Source organism: Nanorana parkeri, unplaced genomic scaffold (assembly GCF_000935625.1).
Source record: "Nanorana parkeri isolate BGI_ZX_2015 unplaced genomic scaffold, ASM93562v1 scaffold703, whole genome shotgun sequence".
Lineage (NCBI taxonomy): Eukaryota > Metazoa > Chordata > Amphibia > Anura > Dicroglossidae > Nanorana > Nanorana parkeri.
The window spans coordinates 418,993-441,406 of record NW_017306971.1 but is presented as its reverse complement, the minus strand read 5'-3'; the positions used below and the strand labels follow the sequence as shown (position 1 = coordinate 441,406).

At 38.7% G+C, this 22,414-nt stretch overlaps 1 protein-coding gene across 1 annotated transcript in view; it reads right to left on the bottom strand.

The window, feature by feature from the left end:
* Positions 1-22,414, bottom strand: part of LOC108792938 (glutamate receptor ionotropic, kainate 2) — a 542,451-nt gene that overhangs the window by 146,338 nt on the left and 373,699 nt on the right. Inside the window, exons 8-10 of the mRNA XM_018563830.1 lie at positions 10,613-10,756; positions 8,982-9,089; positions 534-647 (exon numbers count right to left, since the gene is read on the bottom strand). Of these exons, the coding sequence (XP_018419332.1) occupies positions 534-647; positions 8,982-9,089; positions 10,613-10,756 (366 nt within the window). The remainder of the gene's footprint in view (positions 1-533; positions 648-8,981; positions 9,090-10,612; positions 10,757-22,414) is intronic.

The window sequence follows — 22,414 nt, the reverse complement described above, 5'->3', positions numbered from 1 at the left end:
TATTTATAATTATTTATTATATTATAATTTCTTATAATTATTTATAATTTATTATATTATAATTTTTTAATTTCGTGTTTCAAACTTTATCATACCTGGGATGTCTACTGGACTCTTGTTTGGACAGATTTAGGTGAGTTATTCCTAAGATTTACTAAGAATTACAGGCCTACAATATAAACAACAAATTTCCATGAAAAAAATTGTACCGCTTTTGGTACAAAATTCCTGACATAATCATACCGCCAGGGAGGTTAATCTATCACAATATATGGGGAAAATGAAACAGTTTTCACATTATATTGTTATATGAGCATGAAATGCCTTAGGCCCTATTAACATTTAGTCATCCATGGTGGGAGGTTAATGGTATATAACAATTTGTTTTTCTCCAGTGTTTGAGTAAATTAGTGTAGTGCATTTCAGGAATTAAAATTAAAATTAAATGTATGATATTCCAAACTAGTATAGAATTATTTTGAAAAAAGTTGCATTGTTCAGTAATAGTATTTGAAGTTTATGTAAAGACTTACCAATATTGTTGTCACAATTAAAGACCGGTTAGAAAGAGAATCTGTTATATTTGCTGGTTTTTCTTTTTGATTATCTGTCATGTTTAAGCCACTAGCAGGATCCCAAGTTCCAATCTATAAGAAAGCATTGTAATAGAACAGGAAAATTAGCATCAAAAGGGTGTACAATGTAAGAACTCCCTAAAAAACAACAATTACTTATCAGAAACAGCAATGCCTGAATTCCATGCTCATGTGTCATTGTGGTTGATTGACTAAAGGAATAGTGAATGTTGACTTTGCAAAGTGCACATTTACTTAAAGTCTGGAGACTTTGATTTCTCCCCTTCCTGTGTTAAAAAAATCCAAATTACTTCCTACCCTCTCCATGCTCCAGCGCTGTCTCCGACTTCCATTTTAGTTTAGTACCAGAAGTCCTCAGAGCAGAAGGACAATCTGCAATTCTGCACATTTTCTCTGAGCCCAGGCTCCTGTGAACCCAGCCTGTCATTTACATGCCCCCCATGGAGGGGGGAAATACATAATTACACAGACTGGGTTCACATTACTCCAGTCACCCATCATTACGTAAGCTCTGCTTAGTGCTAGAAGAATGCCCATTACCCATTGCTGACGAAAAAGGGAGAAGAAGCTGTGATGACATCACCAGACTGAACAAGAAGATGTGAATAAAAACAGAATGTGTAGGGGTTTAAAAAAATAAATCTGGGCAGGGGGCTCCAGAGGGTGGCGTAAAATCCTGGTGTTCTGCTTTAATTTATTGAATAGGGTGTTTCCTCAATCAACTGGTCACATTTTAATTTCCCTTGCACATGTTTCAAATTGAACACAGCTTTACCCTATTTACTATGCTTTCACCTTGCAAGGTAAACATTCTGTACTCTTTTAGTAAATCCCACCCACAGTCATATTATGAAATCCATCATAGAAACAACATTTTTCACTGATCTAGCTTTTCCTGTTCTAAAAAGAGATGCAATATAAATAATATGTTTTAGGCCCAACTACCATCCTAGTCATTCAGACAGCAACTGATAAACTTAGTTGAAGCCTAGCATTCAGTTGAGGGGATTGTCACTGTAATGCAAAAACATTACAAAGAAAAAGAAACCCATAGGAAAGCTAATTAATTACAAAACACATAGCTGTTACTTAAGATTACTGAAGATGTATAAAGATAGTGGGGTCTATTCACGAAGCTGCCGAAGGATCTGGCCGTAGCTTCGGCCGATCCTTCGGCTAGCTTCGGCCCCAGGACCCCTTCGGTTCAGTAGAACCGAAGGGGTGCTGTACGGGCTATTCACAATAGCCCGTACAGCTCCCGATCATGGCCGAGCGGCTAAGCCGACCCGAACGCATATGCATCGGCTCGGCTGAGCCGTGCTGAAAGCTGAAGCTGACCAAGCTTTATTTTAGACCAATATAAGTTCAGATAAATGAAACTATTCTAAGTGATTTTTGCCATACATTTATATAGATATAGCAAAGGTCAAATCAGCTCCCACAGTTTATATCAGAATATTTCTTCCTAAAGTAGTAGCATTTTCCCACCATAATGTAATAAATACAGATAAATAAGTTAAAATGGTATAATTCATAGATATGTATACATCTCATAATATGTACTGAATGAAAATATTTGTACAGCATCAGCAAACTAGTTTGGACCACACAGCAGATAAATGGACAAGCATTATGGCACTGTATTACTTTGAGTGGCACAAGATAGAACTTCAGCAGCATGGGTAATTGGCAGATTAACCTTGGCAACAGTTTTGTTCCAGCCAATTTTTACGACATGTATTTTAATTTCAAAGCAGCCCAGAAAACTGGAAAGATTTAGCAGCACATTTCATTGAAAAACAGATAATCTCCTGGGGGCATAATGCACTTTAAATTCTAGAAAATCCCACTTATAATTAGAATACTGACAGAAACATATTTCTGGCAATGTAATATAAAAAGGGAATCATGTCATATTAAGTGAACGTGACAATGGATATTACTGCACTATACCTATATACTGTATATATCAATATATCTATCGTTCTCTATATATAATATATTTATACTGTATGTATACTGTATATATATATATATATATGTGCATATATATATATATATATATAGAGAGAGAGAGAGAGAGAGAGAGAGGGGAGAGAGAGGGGTTTTTAAACGACTTTAGCAAAGGAACAAAGAAGCAGATAAAATATTTAATCCACACTGACCTTTTGGTGGGGCACACCTTCCACAAGGTAAACATCAGTATATAAGTACAGGTATATAGGTATATAAGTTATATAGGCATATAAAGATCAAACACCCTCCCCTTTTTCATCCTCCCACCCTGCAATGTATAGCCCTCACTCCTTGCCACCAACATCACTGTGTGAATATGTGATGAACATCACTTCGTGAACAATGATATGGCTATCCGCATATCCACTCTGGGATACTGAAAGAATGACTTGCAGGGCAAAACAAATGCCAGTCATTAATAATAAATTAAAACCAGCTTCACGGCATTGTTATGGCAACACATGTAGCTGGAGCTGGAGAGCTGATGATATCAGTGCTGCCCAGAAAGCAAGTAAACTCTAAGTGATAAGCAGGGTGAGGTGACATTGAGAGAATGATTAGCCAACGCACATAAACAAAGTGAAGTACAGCACTGAAAAAGCAACAGAGAATAACAGACATGCAAGGGAAACAGTAATAGGTTCACAGTCACACAAAGAACCACTAACATGAATAGAATTAATAAGCCAAGAATAAAAAAATCATGTGAAAAATGAAAGTAGGAACCAAAAACCAGAAATGAAGCAGATGCTTCCTTCATTAAGTCCTTTCTGGGATAAAGTTTATAATGTGACAATCCACTGGCTTTTCTTTTGAAGAAAATAAGATGACGGTCACCACCATCCCAATCAGAAGGGGGGCATGGTCAATATGCATGCTTCTTAAGATAAAGACAGGGTGGCATAATCTTTCAAAATAGCAGGCCACTGTTTAGTCAGATTAACCTGACATCAGTGATTTGTGTTTCTAGTGATTATGTAAGGCTTCACAAAGAGCAGTGATAGCTTTTCCAACATATTGTAGCCTACACTGGCAGCAGAGCAAGATGACATCAAATTCTGTATTACAAGAATGGCAGTGGTGTATGAGTACTTTCTTGAATGTTTGTGGATGAAGGAAAAGGGGGCCAGTCAAAAGGTGATTACAGGTACTACAGCTCAGGCACCTATAGCACCCTAGTTTGGTCTGAGCCAGCCAAGGCCTACAAGCATGGGGGGAAAAAAGATCTACTTTAACCAGAAGATTACTGCCCCTATGATAACTACTAACCTATAAGAGGAGTTGAGTTTATGAATTTCAGAGACTGATTTACTGTACATTCACCATCCAACTTGTTTAAATCACCTTACTGATGGATAGAGTGTAAGTAGAGATTAAGAACAGGTAATCATCCAAAGATTTACCTGGTTTGAGAGAAAGCGCTTTTTTATGAGTTATATGTGTTCCTATCTGCTGGTGATTATTTAGAAGATCTCTGGGATAGCTCCTTCGAATGATACATTGCATCATTTCATCAAAGAAGTATCACCAGCAGTTGAATATCCTTTTAAAATTCCCCTGTGGTACTCAGGGGTCCCATTCAAATCCGTGGAGTGGACCTAAAGGATGGCAATGGACTATATTGTTGCACCGTCATTTGTTAATATCTTTGGGTATCAGTTTGAACAAACCATTCTCTTTCTGGAATTAGGGCATGATTTTCTATTGTTCAAATTATATATTGCCAATTTTCTCTTGACCTGGCTTGGTACGGTTGTTTAGATGACCATCATCAATCAGGTTAACTGCCTAAACACTCCTATTCACTTTACCCTTTCTCAGTTTGAAATTCCCTTCCTTGATTAAAATATATACAAGAAAGTTTCACCAGAGGGTCTTTACCTTGCCACCAATCTGTATCAAAAAGAAACTGAGTGCACCGGGAGTGCCCATCCTCTATTCCATTATTAAAGGCATTACAATCACCAAAATGCTTAAGCTTAAAATAGTCAAGTCCTATAACACTTCTGTGAGTGTGCAATGTCACAGCTTTATGAAATGATACAATGGGGTTGATTTACTAACCTTATAAACATGCCACGAACAAGTATACACCTCTGTAGTGTGTTCCCTCCCAGCATGATCTATTGGTGAAATCTAGACACCTTTGTAGTGTGTACACACCCAGCAGGTGCGTTGTGCAAAGCCCTGCATGAATTGCAAGGGGATGTTGTGTAAATTAGCTCTACATTGTGTTGCTTGCGTTGATGAATGCAGGAATGTAAATGCATGAGCTAACCATTTTTGTCTAAACTGTGAAGCAGCATTATATATGCATCATGTGCATGATTTTTCCATATATGGCATTAGTGGAAATATGCTTTTAGAGACTTGCATGCCGCTATTAGAGCGGCGTGTAGCCTATGGCGCATGCTACATGATGTGCACGTACGTAAATACATAAAAACGCACCATAATGGCGTGAAAATGTGACACGTTGCTCGTGTTTGGTTGATAAATATGTTTTGCTGTGTAAAAATGCACACGCACCTGGTGCGTGTGTGTGTTTAGGTTAGTAAATCACCCCCAATGTTTCATTCAAATGGGCTATCCCAGAGATCTTTAGAAAAACACCTACAAAAAGTAACACATATCATTTAAGAAGCTCTTGCTTCCAAGAAACACAAACCTCTGGATGTTGGCCAGTTCTGTACCTCTAATTTCACCAATATGAGCCAAAATCTGTAAGGTGATTTAAACAAGTTGGCTAGTGATATCCAATGACCAATTACTGAGATTCGCAAATTGGGTTACCATAGGTTCAGAATTTTTGGGAACTTCCACACACAGACAATACTTTGGTGCCTGTCAGAGACCTGCGGCTTCTGCGCATGCGCCAAGCCGGGGTTCTTGTAATGGGCCTGTGCGCATTCGCGCGCCAAGGACTGTCCACGGAAGACCGCTCTCCAAAAGGCTCACAGGAAGTGACACTCTCCAAAAGACTCACAGGAAGTGATGCTATCCAAAAGGCTGACAGGAAGTGACACTCTCCAAAAGACTCACTGGAAGTGATGCTATCCAAAAGGCTCACAGGAAGTGATGCTATCCAAAAGGCTCACAGGAACTGATGCTATCCAAATCATTTCCTTCACTATTTAAACCCAGACTCCCCACCTACTCATTGCTGGATTGTCTCTTCAACCGCCCTGACGTCTCCTGATCCTTGTTTCCAGTACCATTGATTATCGACCCGGATTGACTTTGACCTTGTTTGCCTGCAGCCTGCCTTTGACCTCGGAACGTTTGACCATTCTTGTTTGCCTATACCCTTGACCTTGGATTGCTTCACTGGACTGCCTGCGCCTTCTCCTTTTGTACTTGCTCTGCCTGCTCGGTGTGACCTCGGCCTGTTGACCTCGGATATCAAAATTTACAAGACCCTGCAGCAAAACCAAGTAGTGGCCTGCACGGTCGAACCGCCTCTGGCCCTCCTGCCACTCACTGTTTATAAGGACTCTGTCCCCAATACCAGTGTCCCTAGGACACGAGCTGCAAGAGAAGCCTCCTCCTACATCCAGTCTCCGCACAGGTACGTGATAGTGCCTTAGACCAAAGTAGGGTGCTATAGGTGCCTGAACTGTAGTAACTGTAACTGCCACCTCGTTTCCTGTAATACAGAATTTGTTTTCTACTTGCTCTGCTACTAGCGTCCTGTGGGCTATATTACATTGGAAAAATCCTCACCACTCTTTATGAATGCATTCATAATTGCAAGACTGTGATACACAAAGTGCTCATGTCAAGTACATCTGACCAACTATTGGCCCACCATTTTACCAATGTATGCCACCTTGTCCCTAGGCTAAGATGCATGCTTACTGACCATGTCCCCCTGTGATGGCGGAGGTGGATCTCATCATCTGTTGCTTGAAAAGAAATGTCCAAGGATCTACACATTATAGACTTTAACTACCAAAAGGCCTTAAACAACTCTCCTTTGCTTTGTTCTTGTAATACTACTGCCATTGCACACTCACATGTAGGAGATGCGGCACATAGGGTTATAGTTAATTTGAGGGTATATAACCTCATTTAGGGGTTCTCCCTGCTTAGACCCCCATCCTGATGGTCACCCCTAGACTTACTTAATGCCCTTGTATGGCTGTGGTGTTTCCCAGTTACTTCAATATTTGTCATTACAGTATTTTATTTATTTTATTTTAATAGGTATATGTATTTTGCACCTTTTTTATGTTTTGTATACTTTTTCCTGGCTGATGCCACAGCTGTAGGTTATTCCTCTTTCTCTGTGTTGTACTTTTTATTGTTTGCTATCAGGTGTGTTTACATTGTTTCACATTTGTTTTCCTGTGTTGGTTGTGCTTTAATTTTTTTTCTGTTCTGTCCCCCTGCATTCATTATACACTTCTTAGTTTAATAATGTATTCATGATAGTGGTTCTCTGATTGGCAGTGAACCTATTGCTGTTTACCTTATGTGTCTGTTATTCTCTGTTTTGTTTTCAATCTGTGTTTATACGTATTGGCTGATCATCCTTTTAATGCTGCCCTACTCTGATTTTCATCCAGAGTTTACTTAGTTGCCTGTAAGCAGTGACATCACTGGACCCACATTCACTCCACAACTTTGCCTAAAGGTGTTGCCCTAACAACACTATAAAGTGGTTTTCATGGATTACTAACTGATGAGGCTAATTTTGTCCTTGAAGCCATTATTTCAGTACCTCTGAGAAGGTATGTGGTTATTTACATAATTGATCTGTTCACACAGTAGATTTGCTGACACAGGGTTAGGGGCTATACACAGTGTACGGTGGGTGATAAGCTAGGGGAGGGGTTTTGGGCTTTTACTACCGTTAACATTGTGCTGATGTCTACCTTGAGAAATGTGGGCTGTGCCCTGCCAAAATGTCAGTATGGATTAACAATTTTATTTGCGACTTTGCTCCTTTGCTGAAGTCTTTAAGTGCCAGAGTTTCTGCATCTCTGAGTGCCCCAAGGCAATTAACATTATCAATATCTGTTCTTCATTAGCAGATGGTCTTTGCTGTAACATTCACCATATTTTAAACAAAGTGAGTATTACCTTCACCTGAAAAGCCCTCATCCTGTTTGTAAATAATTTAAATCTACTAAAAATTAAATAATTGTCTATGGAGAGTGCTGAATTAAAACAGGCTCAGCACTTCCAGGATTAATTGGATTTTTTTTAATGTAGACAAAGAGGGTTATTCACAAAAGGGTCAAGATTTTGGAGAAGGCAGGAGAAGTGAACACTCTAGGACAACATAGCTGAAATGCAAAGTGAGCTGAATTGGAGAACTTTTCCAAATCAGCTATTTTTGCCTAAATTGTTCTTCTCCTGCCTTCGCCAAACTCTTCACTCTTTTGTGAATAGCCCTGAAAATCTTTATATGTTTACACTTTATACATAGAATATATACCTATGTTCAAGTGGGTGGACTGTTTGTCATATGTTGGCCATGACCGACTGCATTGCAAGGTAAGAAGTCATGAATGGACCTCAGCATTCAGACGTATTGCTTTTTTTTGCACGTCTATGGGTATGCAAAATCTGCCTTAAGCATGCTTAAAAAGAATACGTGAGACGAAGCTTATCTTTATTAAAAAAACATTTAGAAATAGTTTGGAGTGCCTACCAACATAAGAGGCAACACGCCAAGATCCTTGCACAGGATGGTTTATTATGGGTGACCACATCACTCTAACCAGTGCTGCCTTTGGACACGTTTCAGTGATCTATGATTAAGCGTTTTCAAAATGATTTAATTGTGCATCCTCTTTTGCTTGTTCTGAAGATATATACAGTAATAGACATGTAACTGCCACTTTATGTGTGTTATATTCACTAAAGGAATTGTTCAGCAAACTGAATGTTCACTGGGCTTAGTGAATTAGGTGTTTTCACTTCGACAAACCAATCATAATCTAGCAAAAATTTTGTTTTTTTTAATTTCCCATGTGATTGGGTATCTGCAAGCCTCTACAACTCTATTAAATCAACACCAGTATAAGCAAATCATTTTAATAGAAGTCCACTTTTGCTTTAGCTTTCAAAATACATCATATTATTCAGGTGCATAATGAATCAGATGCAATTACCTAGCAAATATTGTACAGGGAATATGAAGCTTTTTAATTTACCTTCAGCAGTTTACTAGTTTTGTTTCTTTAAAACACTCCTGGGCATGGTCATTAGCAGTTTATTGTATTGCTAATAGTTTAAATTCAATTTAATATCTCAGGACGAAGCAAACTATAAACAACCACTACATCAAAGCAAGTCTCATCAGATTGCTTTTCAATATTTGTTCAAAACCTGATGCATAGGTTAAAACATATTAAGTACCTTTTCAAGGCCTTCTTCCTTGAGACTGATCACATCTAAATCAAAGTCAGTCCGTAAGCCATTGGTTTTATTGAAAGTTATCCTGCCTGTGAGGCCTTCCCAGTGAGCCTAAGGTAGAAAAATACAATTTGCATAAGTAAGGTACATAAAAGAGATCATATTAATGTTTGCAAAAATGAAAAGATAAAATATTCAACACATTTAAGTCTACCTTGTGGCTGGTTTTGTTTTGTCAGAATGCTTGTAAGAGTTTTTACATATTTTGAAACTGCAATTAAAGGATATCTTAATGCTATGCAGCCTGTAAATGGCACTGAATTATAAACTGTTATAGGTGGCTGACTTCACCAAACACCTGATCTGCTATAAATATTTAAACGAACTGCTCTTGGAATGATTCATTTCAATTTGCAATAGCCAATAGTAAACTAGCATTGCACCCGCCCTCTGCTGCAGTTCTCCATCAAGTCCATCAGCAGCGGGCGGGTGCAATGCTAGTTTACTATTGGCTATTGCAAATTGAAATAGCCAATAGGAATCTAGCAATGCATTCCTATGGGCAAAATTATAATTTTTTTCTATTTTGACACGGCTCCGTGTCAGAATAAAGAAAAAAAAAGAAAAAGTGTTTCTCTCTTGGGCGGCCGGGAGCGGGAGACTTTTTTTTTCTTTTTTTTTGACGGCAGCAGAACCGCCGGCCAATAGAAAACTGTTGGGAGGAGCTAGCTGTCATTGCTAGCTCCGCACAATCGTTTTCTATTTATTTTTTTGTACTTTTGAAACTATTTTTCTGTTCTGCTTGGTCCCTCAGAGGGACCGAGCAGAACAGCCGAGCCGAATGCCGCTCAGCTGTACCAGCCGTACCAGCCTGAAGTGAATAGCCGAACAGCGTTCGGCTCACTTCGCTTTAGGTCGGTCATTCACTCGGCTGCCTACGGCAGCTTAGTGAATAGACCTCTAAGTGTTTTTTTGTAGTTTGGAATAAAGTTAAAAATGAAAAAAGTAAACAGTGAGATGCAATATAACAATGCATTGCACCACACCTGTACAACACAAACCAGGGTGCATTTATTAGATGGAGCATAATGCATGCAGGCTAGTGTAAATGGGCCCTAATAGCTTGTATGAAATTTATGTAATTGGGTTTAGATCCACAATAGGAAAAGCAGAAAAATAGATGGCAGTTCACCTGCCAGAGAGAAAAATTGAAGAGATGCTTAACTGGAATAGTGGCAATGTACTGGAATAGAAATTTAGCTCTCTGCATGTGTGAATGACAGTCACAGAAGATTTGTTTTAAATGTTGTCATATTTCTGAAATTATAAAGGAGTAATATGAATACATCATATATCTGATCTAGATACTGATAGTACTGAATGGAGCTTTTATTGAGAATAAAAGTGGATTGACAAATCAAGCAGTACTATTTCAAGCATAAATATGATTCATTATTCTTTGAATGGTTGATCAAGTTAACATATAACTGCCTGTTTTAGCACTGAAATTGTTTAGCAAGTGTTTACATGTGCAGTATTGTTTAAAGTTTTAGTTCTATAATTACCAAACCAGTTCATACATACATTCATGCATACATTTTATGTATGCATCTTTGATAAAAACAAAAACTTACCTCTTTAATGAGGTTGATAAACCGAGAACCAAATCGCCAAGGTTTATGCCGATTACATTGTAATGAGCTGACTGTCATTTGTGGAAACTGCTGTACTGCTACGGAAACCACATGGACGGCATCATACATGAGGGCTGCATCCGTCTGAAATGCACAATTATGACATGTTGAAACTTTCCATTCAAAAAGCATTGTCATAGCAACGATCACTTTTTGCCCCCCTTCCCAAACGAATTAATAAAACCTAAATTTTCCCATCATTATTGCCATTGTTGTTATTCAATAATTGAACCAGCAGCGGGACATCCATGTGGCTGCTCTAGGACTACAGACAATAAATGCTTAGAAATTATTTCATCATTGCCTTCCTGGGTCTGAATAAGAAGCAGTCACACTTTAACGAGTATACAATATATATATTGCTTATCAGCAATTGGGTATTCATAGTAAATACTAAGCTTGTTCACTAACCTTATTTACCAAGCTAAATAAACATTAACTACTAAGTGGTAGTGGCTTCAGTGGGGCTTCATTTAAGTAGAGTAGAGAATATTCATTATTCAGTAAACATCCTAAGTATGGACACTATAGAATATGCCTTTCTTTTAGGAATAGATATAAAAGTGTATAAATACACTTCAGCAATCAAAAAAAGAAACACAACCTCATCTGCCACTAATATATGCATTATAAAACATTATTCCAGGAGTACTGATTTAAAGTAACACTAAATTTAGGAGTTACATCTTAAAAATGCATTTAAAGTACCTTAACTATTAACAATATTGTACCTTATTTGTGCATCACTCAGCTGTAGATTCTCAAATCATCTGGGAATTCCTTTGACACTGTTGTTCCTTCAGCTGGGTCACTACTTTTGTTCCCCCATGGTCCCTGTGTGTGTTGTAAAGTAGCTACTGCTCCAAGCTCACACACGCGATGGACTTCAATATAACATTTTGTTTACTAATTTGCTTGGAGCTGTGGCCACTTTACAACACACATACAGGGACCATGGGGAACGAATGTAGGCACCCTCCAGAAGGAAGGATGGTGTCAGCAGGAATTAAGAGATGATTTGAGGATCTACAGCCGAGTGATGCACGAATAAGGTACAATATTGTTAATAGTTAAGGTACTTGAATGCATTTTTAAGATTTAAATCCTGAGTATAGTGTCACTTTAAGTTTATATTATTACTACTGCCCTTCTAGTAAAATGAACAGTGTACATAGGGATACAGGATTCATTGACAAGCTTCAATTAGGGAATTTCCTGTGCACCTGTAACCACTGCCCACTGCAAGTCTGGACACAACACAGTCTTGACATGTACACACTAATTCAAAGTGTGGGCTGCTATTGACAGCTTGCACCCATCTACTAGGTGTGTTCAGGGGCGTATCTGCCGCGAGGCAAACAAGGCGTTTGCCTCGGGCGGCAGATTCTGGCAGGGCGGCGAATGTACCGGCCCGCGAGCCGGTACTTTGTGGCCGACAGCCAGCTCACAAGTCAGGTAAGCGGTCGACGACCGCGTACCTGACTTGCGGGAACAGCTACACGGTCTGCATCTCTGTCGGATGCAGACCCTGTAGCTGAGTCTGCACCGGCACCCGGATCCTTTCGGCCAGCGCTCTTTCAGTGAACGCTGGCCGAAATGATTGTGCAGGATCGATTGATGAGGTCTGCAGCAGCCCTCATCAATCAATCGCCGACAGACCGGGATAGACGTGCCGCCTTGCAGCCTCCTCCCAGCCTTCTCCCTGCATGCGTTTACAAGTGGCAGCTGTCACCTAAGTTAATGATCAGGTGACAGCAGTTGCATTTAAACGCCTGCACACTGCATGTAATGATACGGGATATTATTACATTCGGTTAGGAATCAATCACTCTCCCTGGACACAATGATTGTGCATTCAGGGAGAGTGTTTTCTAACCGCATGTAATCATATCACATTCCATTACATGCGGTGTGCAGGTGTTTACATGGAGCTGCTGTCAATAGTTGACAACTGCCACTTGTAAACGCCTGATGCAGTAAAACGCAAGTTTCTGATGCAGGAATCCCTAATCGCACCTAAACCTACAGATATGAATAGGACCTTATTGTGAGTTTATATCAGTGTCTGTAGTACCAAACTGGATACAGTTATATTATATTTTAAAGTATGAAATTTGGCAAGCGGCCCCAAGAGAGAAAAAAATTGTCGAGTGGCCCCTGAGACAGAAGAGGCAGGGGTGAAGACGGAGCTCCAGTTGGGCGGCGAAGATTGTGGGGTAAATTTAGTGTATGGGGGGGGGCGCCCGAGTTTTGTCTTGCCTAGGGCAGCCCCAAACCTAAATACACCACTGGGTGTGTTTATGCAAAAACATGCCAGCACTGGAGAAAACAACACTGGAGAAGGACAGGGCAATGGTTTTAAGGTTACAAATTTACTCTGGTTAGATCCTCATACTTAGGTTGATATTTGCTGATTATTTAAACATATAAAATGAACAGCAGCTTTGTTTTAAAGTATTTCTTTGTGTTAAAGTGTTTAAAACACTGCAGATTGCATTGCCTTACTATCAGCTTATTTTCTTTTTTGAAAACATAAATTACTTATACCTTTTTCACACAGCTGCACAGGCTCTGTTCTCTCCTCTCTTCACATAGCTGGGGAGTGTGTACAGATAGTAGGTGGGTAGCGTGTCACATTACACACATCAGGGAAGTATGCTCCCCATCTGTGTGCTCTGAAGATTTCACAGTGAGGCTCTTACTGGAACCAGCTGTCAATCATCCCAGCAGTGTTGGGTGGCATGGATAGCCTAGCAGCAATCCCAGGGATGCAAACTGACCACACCAGCATGGATCTGCTTCAATACTTGGCATTTTGGCACAGGGACCAATGGGATTGGCAGGATCCCCAGGTATTTATCAGCATCAAACAAAATAAAAAAAAATACAGACTGTATTTACCAAGACCTAAGCCCAACATAAATATTTAAACAGTTCTAGGCTATTAAAAGCCAATTTTTTTTTCTTTGTGTGTGTGTTTTTCACATAAAACTATTGAAAAATCTAAGGATAATAGCAGCAAAACAATGTTTTTCTACCTAGAATATATTATGGGTCACATTTTATAGTGCAAATTTGCAAACAGCTTTGAATTCCATTACTAATCAAAGTTGCAGTAGTATGGAACAATCTCAGGTCATTGTTGTGTTCTGGAATTGACAGAGTTATTATATATATATGCAGTAGAACCGAAGGGCTGCTGTATGGGCTATTCACTGTAGCCCGTACAGCTCCCAAACTTGGCCGAGTGGCTCAGTCGAGCCGAAGGCATATGCCTCGGCTCGGCCGAGCGGCTTGCTATTGGCCGGTCGAAAGCCTGCTTCTGACAGCTGGGCGGAGCCAGCCGTGATCTTACGGCTGGCTCCGGCCACTTGCAGAGAGATCAGCGTCCCTGGTTACCAGCTAACCAGGGACACTGATCTCCAGAGAGCAAACTCTCCCGGGCGCTCCGGGAGTCTCCCGCTCCCGGCCACCAAGGAGAGAAACACTGCTTTTTCTTTTTTTCTTTATTCTGACATGGAGCCGTGTCAGAATAAAAAAAGAAATAACAAATTTTGGCCATAGGAATGCATTGCTATATTCCTATTGGCTATTTCAATTTGCAATAGCCAATAGCAAATTAGCATTGCACCCGCCCTCTGCTGCAGTTTTCCATCATGTCCCCACTACTGGTTGACAGCAGCAGAGGGCGGGTACAATAGCTAGTTTGCTATTGGCTATTGCAAATTGAAATATCCAATAGGAATCTAGCAATGCATTCCCATGGCCAAATTTAATTTTTTTCTATTCTGACACGGCTCCGTGTCAGAATAAAGAAAAAGCAGTGTTTCTCTCCTTGGCCGCCGGGGTGCGCATGCACACAGGCCCATTACGGGAACCCCGGCTTGGCGCGTGCGCAGAAGCAGCAGGTCTCTGACATTGACATACGGTGGTGAAAACGGTGGTTGAACTCTCATGTCGGTGGTGGGAACCCAGACACATGTCTTTATATATCCTGTGCACTTTATATACTCGAAAGTAGATCTAACAACTTTGTGGATTCATGTTAATTGAATGCATCATTATTATTTTTTTGTTAGGGTAGGTCATACTCCCCTGAAGAAGCCAATTTGCGAAACGTGTAGGGAATGGACTTATAGATTATATTGATTTATTTTAAAACCTTATTTTGAATAAAGTGGTGAAAAGTTTTTTTATTGCCATCTCTGTGCTCACTGTATAAATCACCCTTTCTGTTTCCCTGGTGACCAATGTTACAGAGAAAGAAAAGTATGGGAAATCCAAAATTTTACAGCTGTCACCAACCATATATATTGGGGAAATTCACCAAACTTAGAAACAATTTGGCTATACATAGACTTTAATGAATAAGGTAATTAGGTAAATCTGTGTTCACTTCAGTTATTCAATCACATGCAAGCAAAAATCCTGTTTTTTCTTGAACTTTCCTTCTCAGTGATTGGGGATTTTAAGAAAAAATGTTTTTGGTCTATTTAGTAAGCCCTTCACCTTTCAAAGTGTGTCTGCCTGGGTAAAATGGACAGCAGTGAGTTTCTCTTGAAGACCTTAGTGCTGAGCAGAGACTGCAGTGTTAAACTGTCCTAGCATTTTTTTTACATTGCTTAATGAAGGGAGTTGTGTTTGTGTGGGGGGAGGGGGGAAGATTATTGTGGAGGAGTGCCTAAGATGGGATGTAGCAGGGGTCAGGGACAAAAGTTGCCCTGAAATGGGATTTCAAAAATATCTAGCATCTGACTGGTGATAACTGTAAGGTTCTATACATTTGTTTAATGTGGAGATAATAAAATGATTCATGTGACAAAACACTTATTCATGAGTAATACATATTTTTAATAGTGTAAAAATGATTTAATGTGAAAAGCAATGACTACAGTTTTTGATGAATAAAATTATCACAAGATAGGTAATTAATGCAGTCAAAGTGAATTCACCTTATGGCAATTCTGAGTTCCCAATTAACCCCATTCAGCTCTTCAGATGTGTCTAGTATATCCAGGCTTCAAGAGTTTAAAGAACAACTCTGTGCAAATACCTGAAAGGGTTAACTTCTCATTTTGGTCTAAAATAAAAAAAGATACTTGATTCTTGGTCCCGCCTGGCTGATTATTTTTTTTTGCCCAGAGTTCTTCTTTAAGCATGGGGTTAAACATGAAAAAAACTCACAATAGGGCGCAAACCTTGTAGGGTAAATGATTAAAACATTGGTGCTGGCAGAATGTACTAAAAAATGTGTAGAAAAAGAGCACACACTTACATTTGAATGGGGGAGGACCAGGAGAGAGGCGGCCTTATGGGAGTATCGAGTGGTCCAGGATCGAAGGCTGTCGGAGTCGCAGGAGATGCCGGCCGCGGTTGGAGAGTGGAGAACTGATGACCGGAGGGAGAGGCGAGGCTGTGTAGAGACTGTATCCATGTCACTCTTGTGTGGACCGGAGTAGGGGCGGTGTGTGGGTGGAATGCTGGGTTTGACTCAATGGTGCTTCAGCTGAACAAACACCTGTCTCTGCAGCTGTCAGGACGGTGCTTGAAACAGAAAGCGGTCCTGTCCCTAGGGGTCTGGTAATAGGGGGTCGGTAATAGGGGTCGGCGCGTGTAGCGTCTGGCCGCATGTGGGGGAAACTGGTAAAAAGGCTGATAAGGATAGCCTACTCTGTGAGTCAGGAGTGGAAGGAAGACTCGGGAATCACCGAGGAGCGATGCGTTTCGAGGAAACCTCTTTCTCACGCTCTAACGGTGTTACAAGTGGCAGGAATCCGCCGGTTTGAAAAAATGACAGCTGGGCGGGGCTTAGCGGCAACTTCGCTGTGTACTGTGTTTGAATGAGTACAAGTGTAAACCCATGTTAGCGGCTACGGGCACCGCTGAGTACAACTGGGTATCAGGGATTTAATCATTTACCCTACAATTTTTGCGCCCTGTTGTGAGTTTTTTTCATTTTTCAGCAAATACAGGTCCTCCTACTGTTTTTCAGGGCAGCATACTATTGAGCCTGAGCCCCTTTCTGAGAGCGCTGTTTGCTCACTTATATTTAATGGGGTTAAACATGCTTCAGTAGAAGCATTTTAAAGTGTTGATAATTTTGGGTACCATCATTTTCTGCTATTTTGCAGGTGCACACAATTTTGAGGCTTTAATAATTTTTTTATATTTACTTAACACAATCTCATCTTTTATTTTGCACAAAAAACATTGGGAAACAAATTGTGTTTGTGTGCACTAAAATTAGTTTTAGATTCTATTTTCCCCGATTTGATAAACAATTGCCAAAGTATCATGCATCATAAAAATTGCAGCTATTATCTTTCTATACCACAGGGTATAGAATTTATTTTGCTTTCACAAAATAAATAATTGTTTGGGGGTTTTGAGATATTTTCTAACCAAACTGCAGATTTTAACATTTGATCAAAAATGTAAAGATGAATTTGCTAAATATGCTTAATAAAATGAATGGTACGATTCTCTGAAATAAAATTAACAAATCAAGTGCCTCTATGACTAATATTTTGTCTAGTATAGTCTAAAAAAATGTAGGGATTATTTAATTTGTTTTGTTAAAATGTTATCCAATATTAATAATAATGATTTAAATAATATAAAAATAACAAAGTTATTTTAAAAAAACTGTAAAGAAACATAATAAGCTTCACTGGTGAAACAATGACAAAGATTCTAACTAATATTATATGGTTAAAATTGCAAAACTTTTCTTTGCACATAAATGATTGGAAATGTAGACAGACTGTTGAGATTTGGTAATAGAATGGCATATCATCTATAATGCATAAAACAAGCCATCCATCGTCTTCCTGTTTGAAGCCCAGGGAAGCCACAGAATTTGGGGAAACCCATACTGAATAGTACAACAAAGCATGTGCTGTGATTGTCAGTAGCAACTTCTTGTCACTCAGCAGCTTTCAGCAGCAGCACAAGGTATGTCATTTTGAGGAGCCTATCATTACTTCAGTTGACAGTTCCTTTCTTAAAATGTGTCTTAGGCATTCCTGAAATATACAGAACTATCATTAAAAGTTATAGGACATAAATTCTAGTGAACTGTCAGCAGTAAAGTGCACAAAATGTGTATTTATAATGCCTACTTGCTCTTCAAAGAACTCACAGTGATTGGCACATGGCAAGTTTAGTGTGCTGAATGCTGATTATCTAGTTTTTAATTTACATATAAAATGGCAAAGAGAAAGCATTAAATCTAATGAAAAGAAAGTTTGCTTCTCTGCTGTAAATGTCATGTTTTTGCAGCACAAAATAGAGGCAACGGTTTTGATGAACCACAGATGACTGTAGACATGTATGTTGTCAGGCATACATGCACGCCTAAATATTGATATATAAAAAGAGGATTCCATATTAAACGGACTACTGGAATATACAAACCTGGGGAGCTTTCATTATTATTGGGGTACATTGCTTCTGCTATTATAGCTTTATATAAGAAAATAATCAATAATCTAATGTTCTGCTGGCTACAACTTTCTAGTCAAGACAATTAAGTTTTCACTTAAAGAGAATCTGGCCATTCTGGTAGGCAAAGCTTGGGATTTTACAGTCGTAATAGTAGCAAAGCATGCATGCCCAGCCTGCCTCCTGCTCTTTTCTATTGGATAGTAATCATGGTCTATGAGTCCTATCATGGTAGGGGGGCTTTTTTGGAGGCCAGAGTTGTCTATTTCAGTAGTTTGTTTGATATAGAAAGTTTGAGTATTATCCAACCCTGCAAAAGTTCCTTTGCTTTATACATGTATGCTACCCAAAGGATATATTTATATAAGCTAATCATGCAGGATGACCTGTCAGATTTAAAAGATTTAAATGGTTTAAAAAAAACTACTCACTGAAATATTGTGAAGGGCAAAAGATAGGGATTTAGTACCTTTATGCTTAAGAGGTCAGTGGCACATTCATAATTACTGGTTTATAGTACAGATATTAGGCCATTTCTAAAAATGTGCATACTGTTTTAGACTTGTCAACAGAAGTAGCAAGCAATTCAAAACATATTATCATGTTTTCGATTTTATTTCCTTAGTTACATTTTATTGGCATGAGACATGTGAATTGGTGGTTTTTAAAAGTAGTGCAACTGTTTATTTTTCTAATAGATACATATTATTTAGTTATTTATTTTATTCTAATTGACTTAAAGATGTATGTCTAGGAAACCTGGGCTTTGAGAAGCCTAGTCTACTGTAGCTTTATTAAAAACCCTAAACACATGCTGTTTTGTATTCAGTAGTCTTATATACTAGCTACTTAATAAGAATTAACAAGAAATGCCTTAAATAGTTCACAACATCAACAGGTAATAAAATAGATTGTCCCCGAAATCATTTCACTTAATTCCTACTTGCTCACAATTCCCACACATCATTTTATTCAATAAAATTTAATAAATCTTCAAGAGGGATTTCATTTTGCTGTTTTATGAACTGTTAAATTGCTTTGTATGCTTATTGGACCTAGGTTTATTCTTCACTTTCTGTGGTTTGACTCATTTCAAATTACAGCTATAGAAAGAAGTATACAAGAAATATTATGTGGTGCTTATTTATAAAGGTCAGAATTGATATATTGTCTTTTTCAGAGAAATTATTGTTTTAACAAGTCTGTATATTTATAAATATGTTATGTGTCAACAGACCTTTTGTTACTTTTATATTATTAAAAGTGTTTTTCTGTAAACCATTAATTGCCATTTTGGCACTTCAATTACTATTTACAAATAGGCCACTAATTCTAGAGCAGAGATTTCCAGCCCCAACTTTTGAGGACGATTTTTTAATTTATTTTCTGTAAAAATAGTGGGCTGGGTAATGAAAAGCAGCTGCATTTAAATAACATAAAAAATGTAAACATAAATTAGGCTACAATATGAAATATAGATGTTATGATATTAAATAAACCAAATATACTAAATTGGAAAATGCACCACTTTATAATCACGGAAAATGTTTATAAAATTACAAAAATTATTTTTATTAAAGTGCATTGTAAGAGAATGACAAACTACTCTTTACAAGCTGGTTTGACATAAACAAGGTCAACAGTATACCAAAAAAAGTTTGATATTTTAGACAGTTTAAATTTTTTTATAAATCGACCCCCTAGGCCTTACTTAAAATGTTTTGCTCAGGGAAGTATAGCTTTTTATTACACTTTGTGTGGTAAATAAATGTTCAATAAATTGTGATTTTATTTTCCAGCCATTTATCTTTTTTTGTTTAAAGTGTTTTGATATTTGGGGAAGTTATCACACATGGTGAGCGCTCAAAGACCAGTCTTGAAGCCGTTTTAACATAAAAAGGACAGTCTTTTATTTATTTTGTAACAGAAAACAAAGCTTCAAAAATAACACAAGTTCCGTTTGTATTCCAGCAAACAGAACAGATCTCGTAATCTCACCAACTCCAGGTTGTCACACATACTCCATAGCTTTCACACCTCTTGTGTGACTCTTACACACATTCCTCGTGTGTTACTGGCTCTCTAAGCCTCTTCAGCTGTCTCCTAGCACACACAGCCACCTGGCTCCCCTCTGACTTCTGGAAAGAGCCCTCCTGACTCCTGAACACTCCTGTTCCTCTTCCCAGCTGGAGCTCTGAACATCAGCCAGCACTCTTTCCATAAGGGCTGTGCGCAGGTGTGCAATCATTAGGTGCTGGCCACTACAAAACCACGGACCCAGGACTGGAGATCTCACCCCTCCCAATTCTCTTTGAAATCTCCCAGTTTCAGGATTCCATGCCAAATCCACAAAACCTGAGAAGAACTGCAAAGTCAGCTCTTTCCCAGTACAAGAACTTGCTTCCTGGAACTGCTCAGTACCTCTGGCTAAGAGTCCTGGGTGACTACAACCCCCAGTTCTATTGTGGGATTGCCACACAATACAACAGTGTAAATATATGTATTAGATTTCTTCAATATCATTTAATTGTTTCCCTTTAAAAAACCCCATAGCAGTCCCCTAAAACAAATCGAGATTAAATTTTTAGGGACTTTTAGGGACATATTTATAAAGCAGTGAGTGTGACAGTCGCCAAATAGTAACTGCAGATGAAAAATGCACTGTAATGTAAAACATATGCAATAGGAAGATGCACATGCAGTGATTGTTTCATAAATATCACATTTACTGCTTTTTAAATATAACCCTTGGTCATTTAGCCTGAGTAGGAGATTGTAACACTGTACTGAATGAATCTCTTTGGTGGGTTGGTTCCTACTTTACTAAAAAAAAACCTTAAAAGAACTAAAATATTTTGGTTAATTTTTTTAGCTTTGGAACCAGAAAGTGTTACTTTCTGTCCCAGAAACAAGACAAAAAGTTAGTATAAGTTTCCCCAACATGAGGAGAAACGGCACTTGACAGTTATCACTGGAACATGGTTCTCCACTAGAAGATGTCTTCTGTTAGTCCTGGTACTGGTAACATTAATTACAAAATAGCAAAAATAGATCATCCCAACAAGGACACAGAGAATAATAAAAGCTGACAGAGTATCTACAATTTTTCACTTTTTCCAAAACTAAAAAAATTGTTGACTGGAATTCTACTTTAATTGTAATTACATTAAGCCCAGCAGCCAGTGTAGCATTTTTAAAGTTTGTTGGTAAATGTGGAATATTATTGTATTTATTAACTTACCTAATAAGAGGTAAATCATTGGAATAACTTTGCACTTCACTCTTTTATTCATAATATTACTGTGTGAGAAATGTATTACAGCTTTAGCATTTTGGTAATGTACAATTATATTTGATTTAGTAAGATATAGCCTAATAAAATAAATCACTGAACCTGCACAGCCCACATTCACCTATGTTACTAGTTATGAACTGATGACCTGCTTTGATTTTTTTTTTTGCGGTGTTTGGTGTTCAGTCATGCCTGGACTTCTCAAGTGCCACTGTCATTTTTCAGTATAGAATATACAAGATTTGTAATTGCCAAGGCAATTGGGGGGTCAAATATCATTTGAAGCTTAACAGATGTGGGCCTGTTAGCTGTCTGACCTCTCACACAGGATGTGAAGCCAATGAACTAGAGCATGGATAAATCATAACAGTACACTTAAATTAGGGGCCCACACAGTGATCACTATCCCTGAATCTAGCTTGCAGATGGCACACTGATGTATAATGCATATGGTGTGGTCCTAGCTTACTATATATATTTTAGCATTAAAGGTAATGCTACATTTTTGCTTTCTGTTTCTTTAAGGTACATTGTCGAATGGGCATTAAAACATGTTTCTATAAAATAAAAAGTATGAGTGAACCTGGTTGGGTCTGGCTCGAGACAGTTTTGACAAACCCAGCAGGAAGTCCAGAAACCCTAAATTTGTGCTGAGCTCTACTGAAGTGTATGGAAGGCAAGTCTAACAGGCAATAGGCTAATTTGGCTTCAGAGCTAATAGGCAAGCAATTGCTGAAAAATTGGCATAGGTAGCTAAGCACTTTCATGTGGCTTAACCACTTGCCGTCCGCCCGTTGTAAAAAAACGGACGGACTGCAGCATTGGCGGGTTGCTGTGTCCAGACGGCATTTTTTTTCTGCTCGCACGCGCCCCCTAGCGGGCACGCATGGGCAGAAAAGACCCGACCAATGCAAACACCCGTTACCAGTTGTTTTTCACGTATAGACGATCGGCGGCTCCATAGCCCTCCGATCATCTATATGTGCTCGTTTTTTCTCCTCACCCCC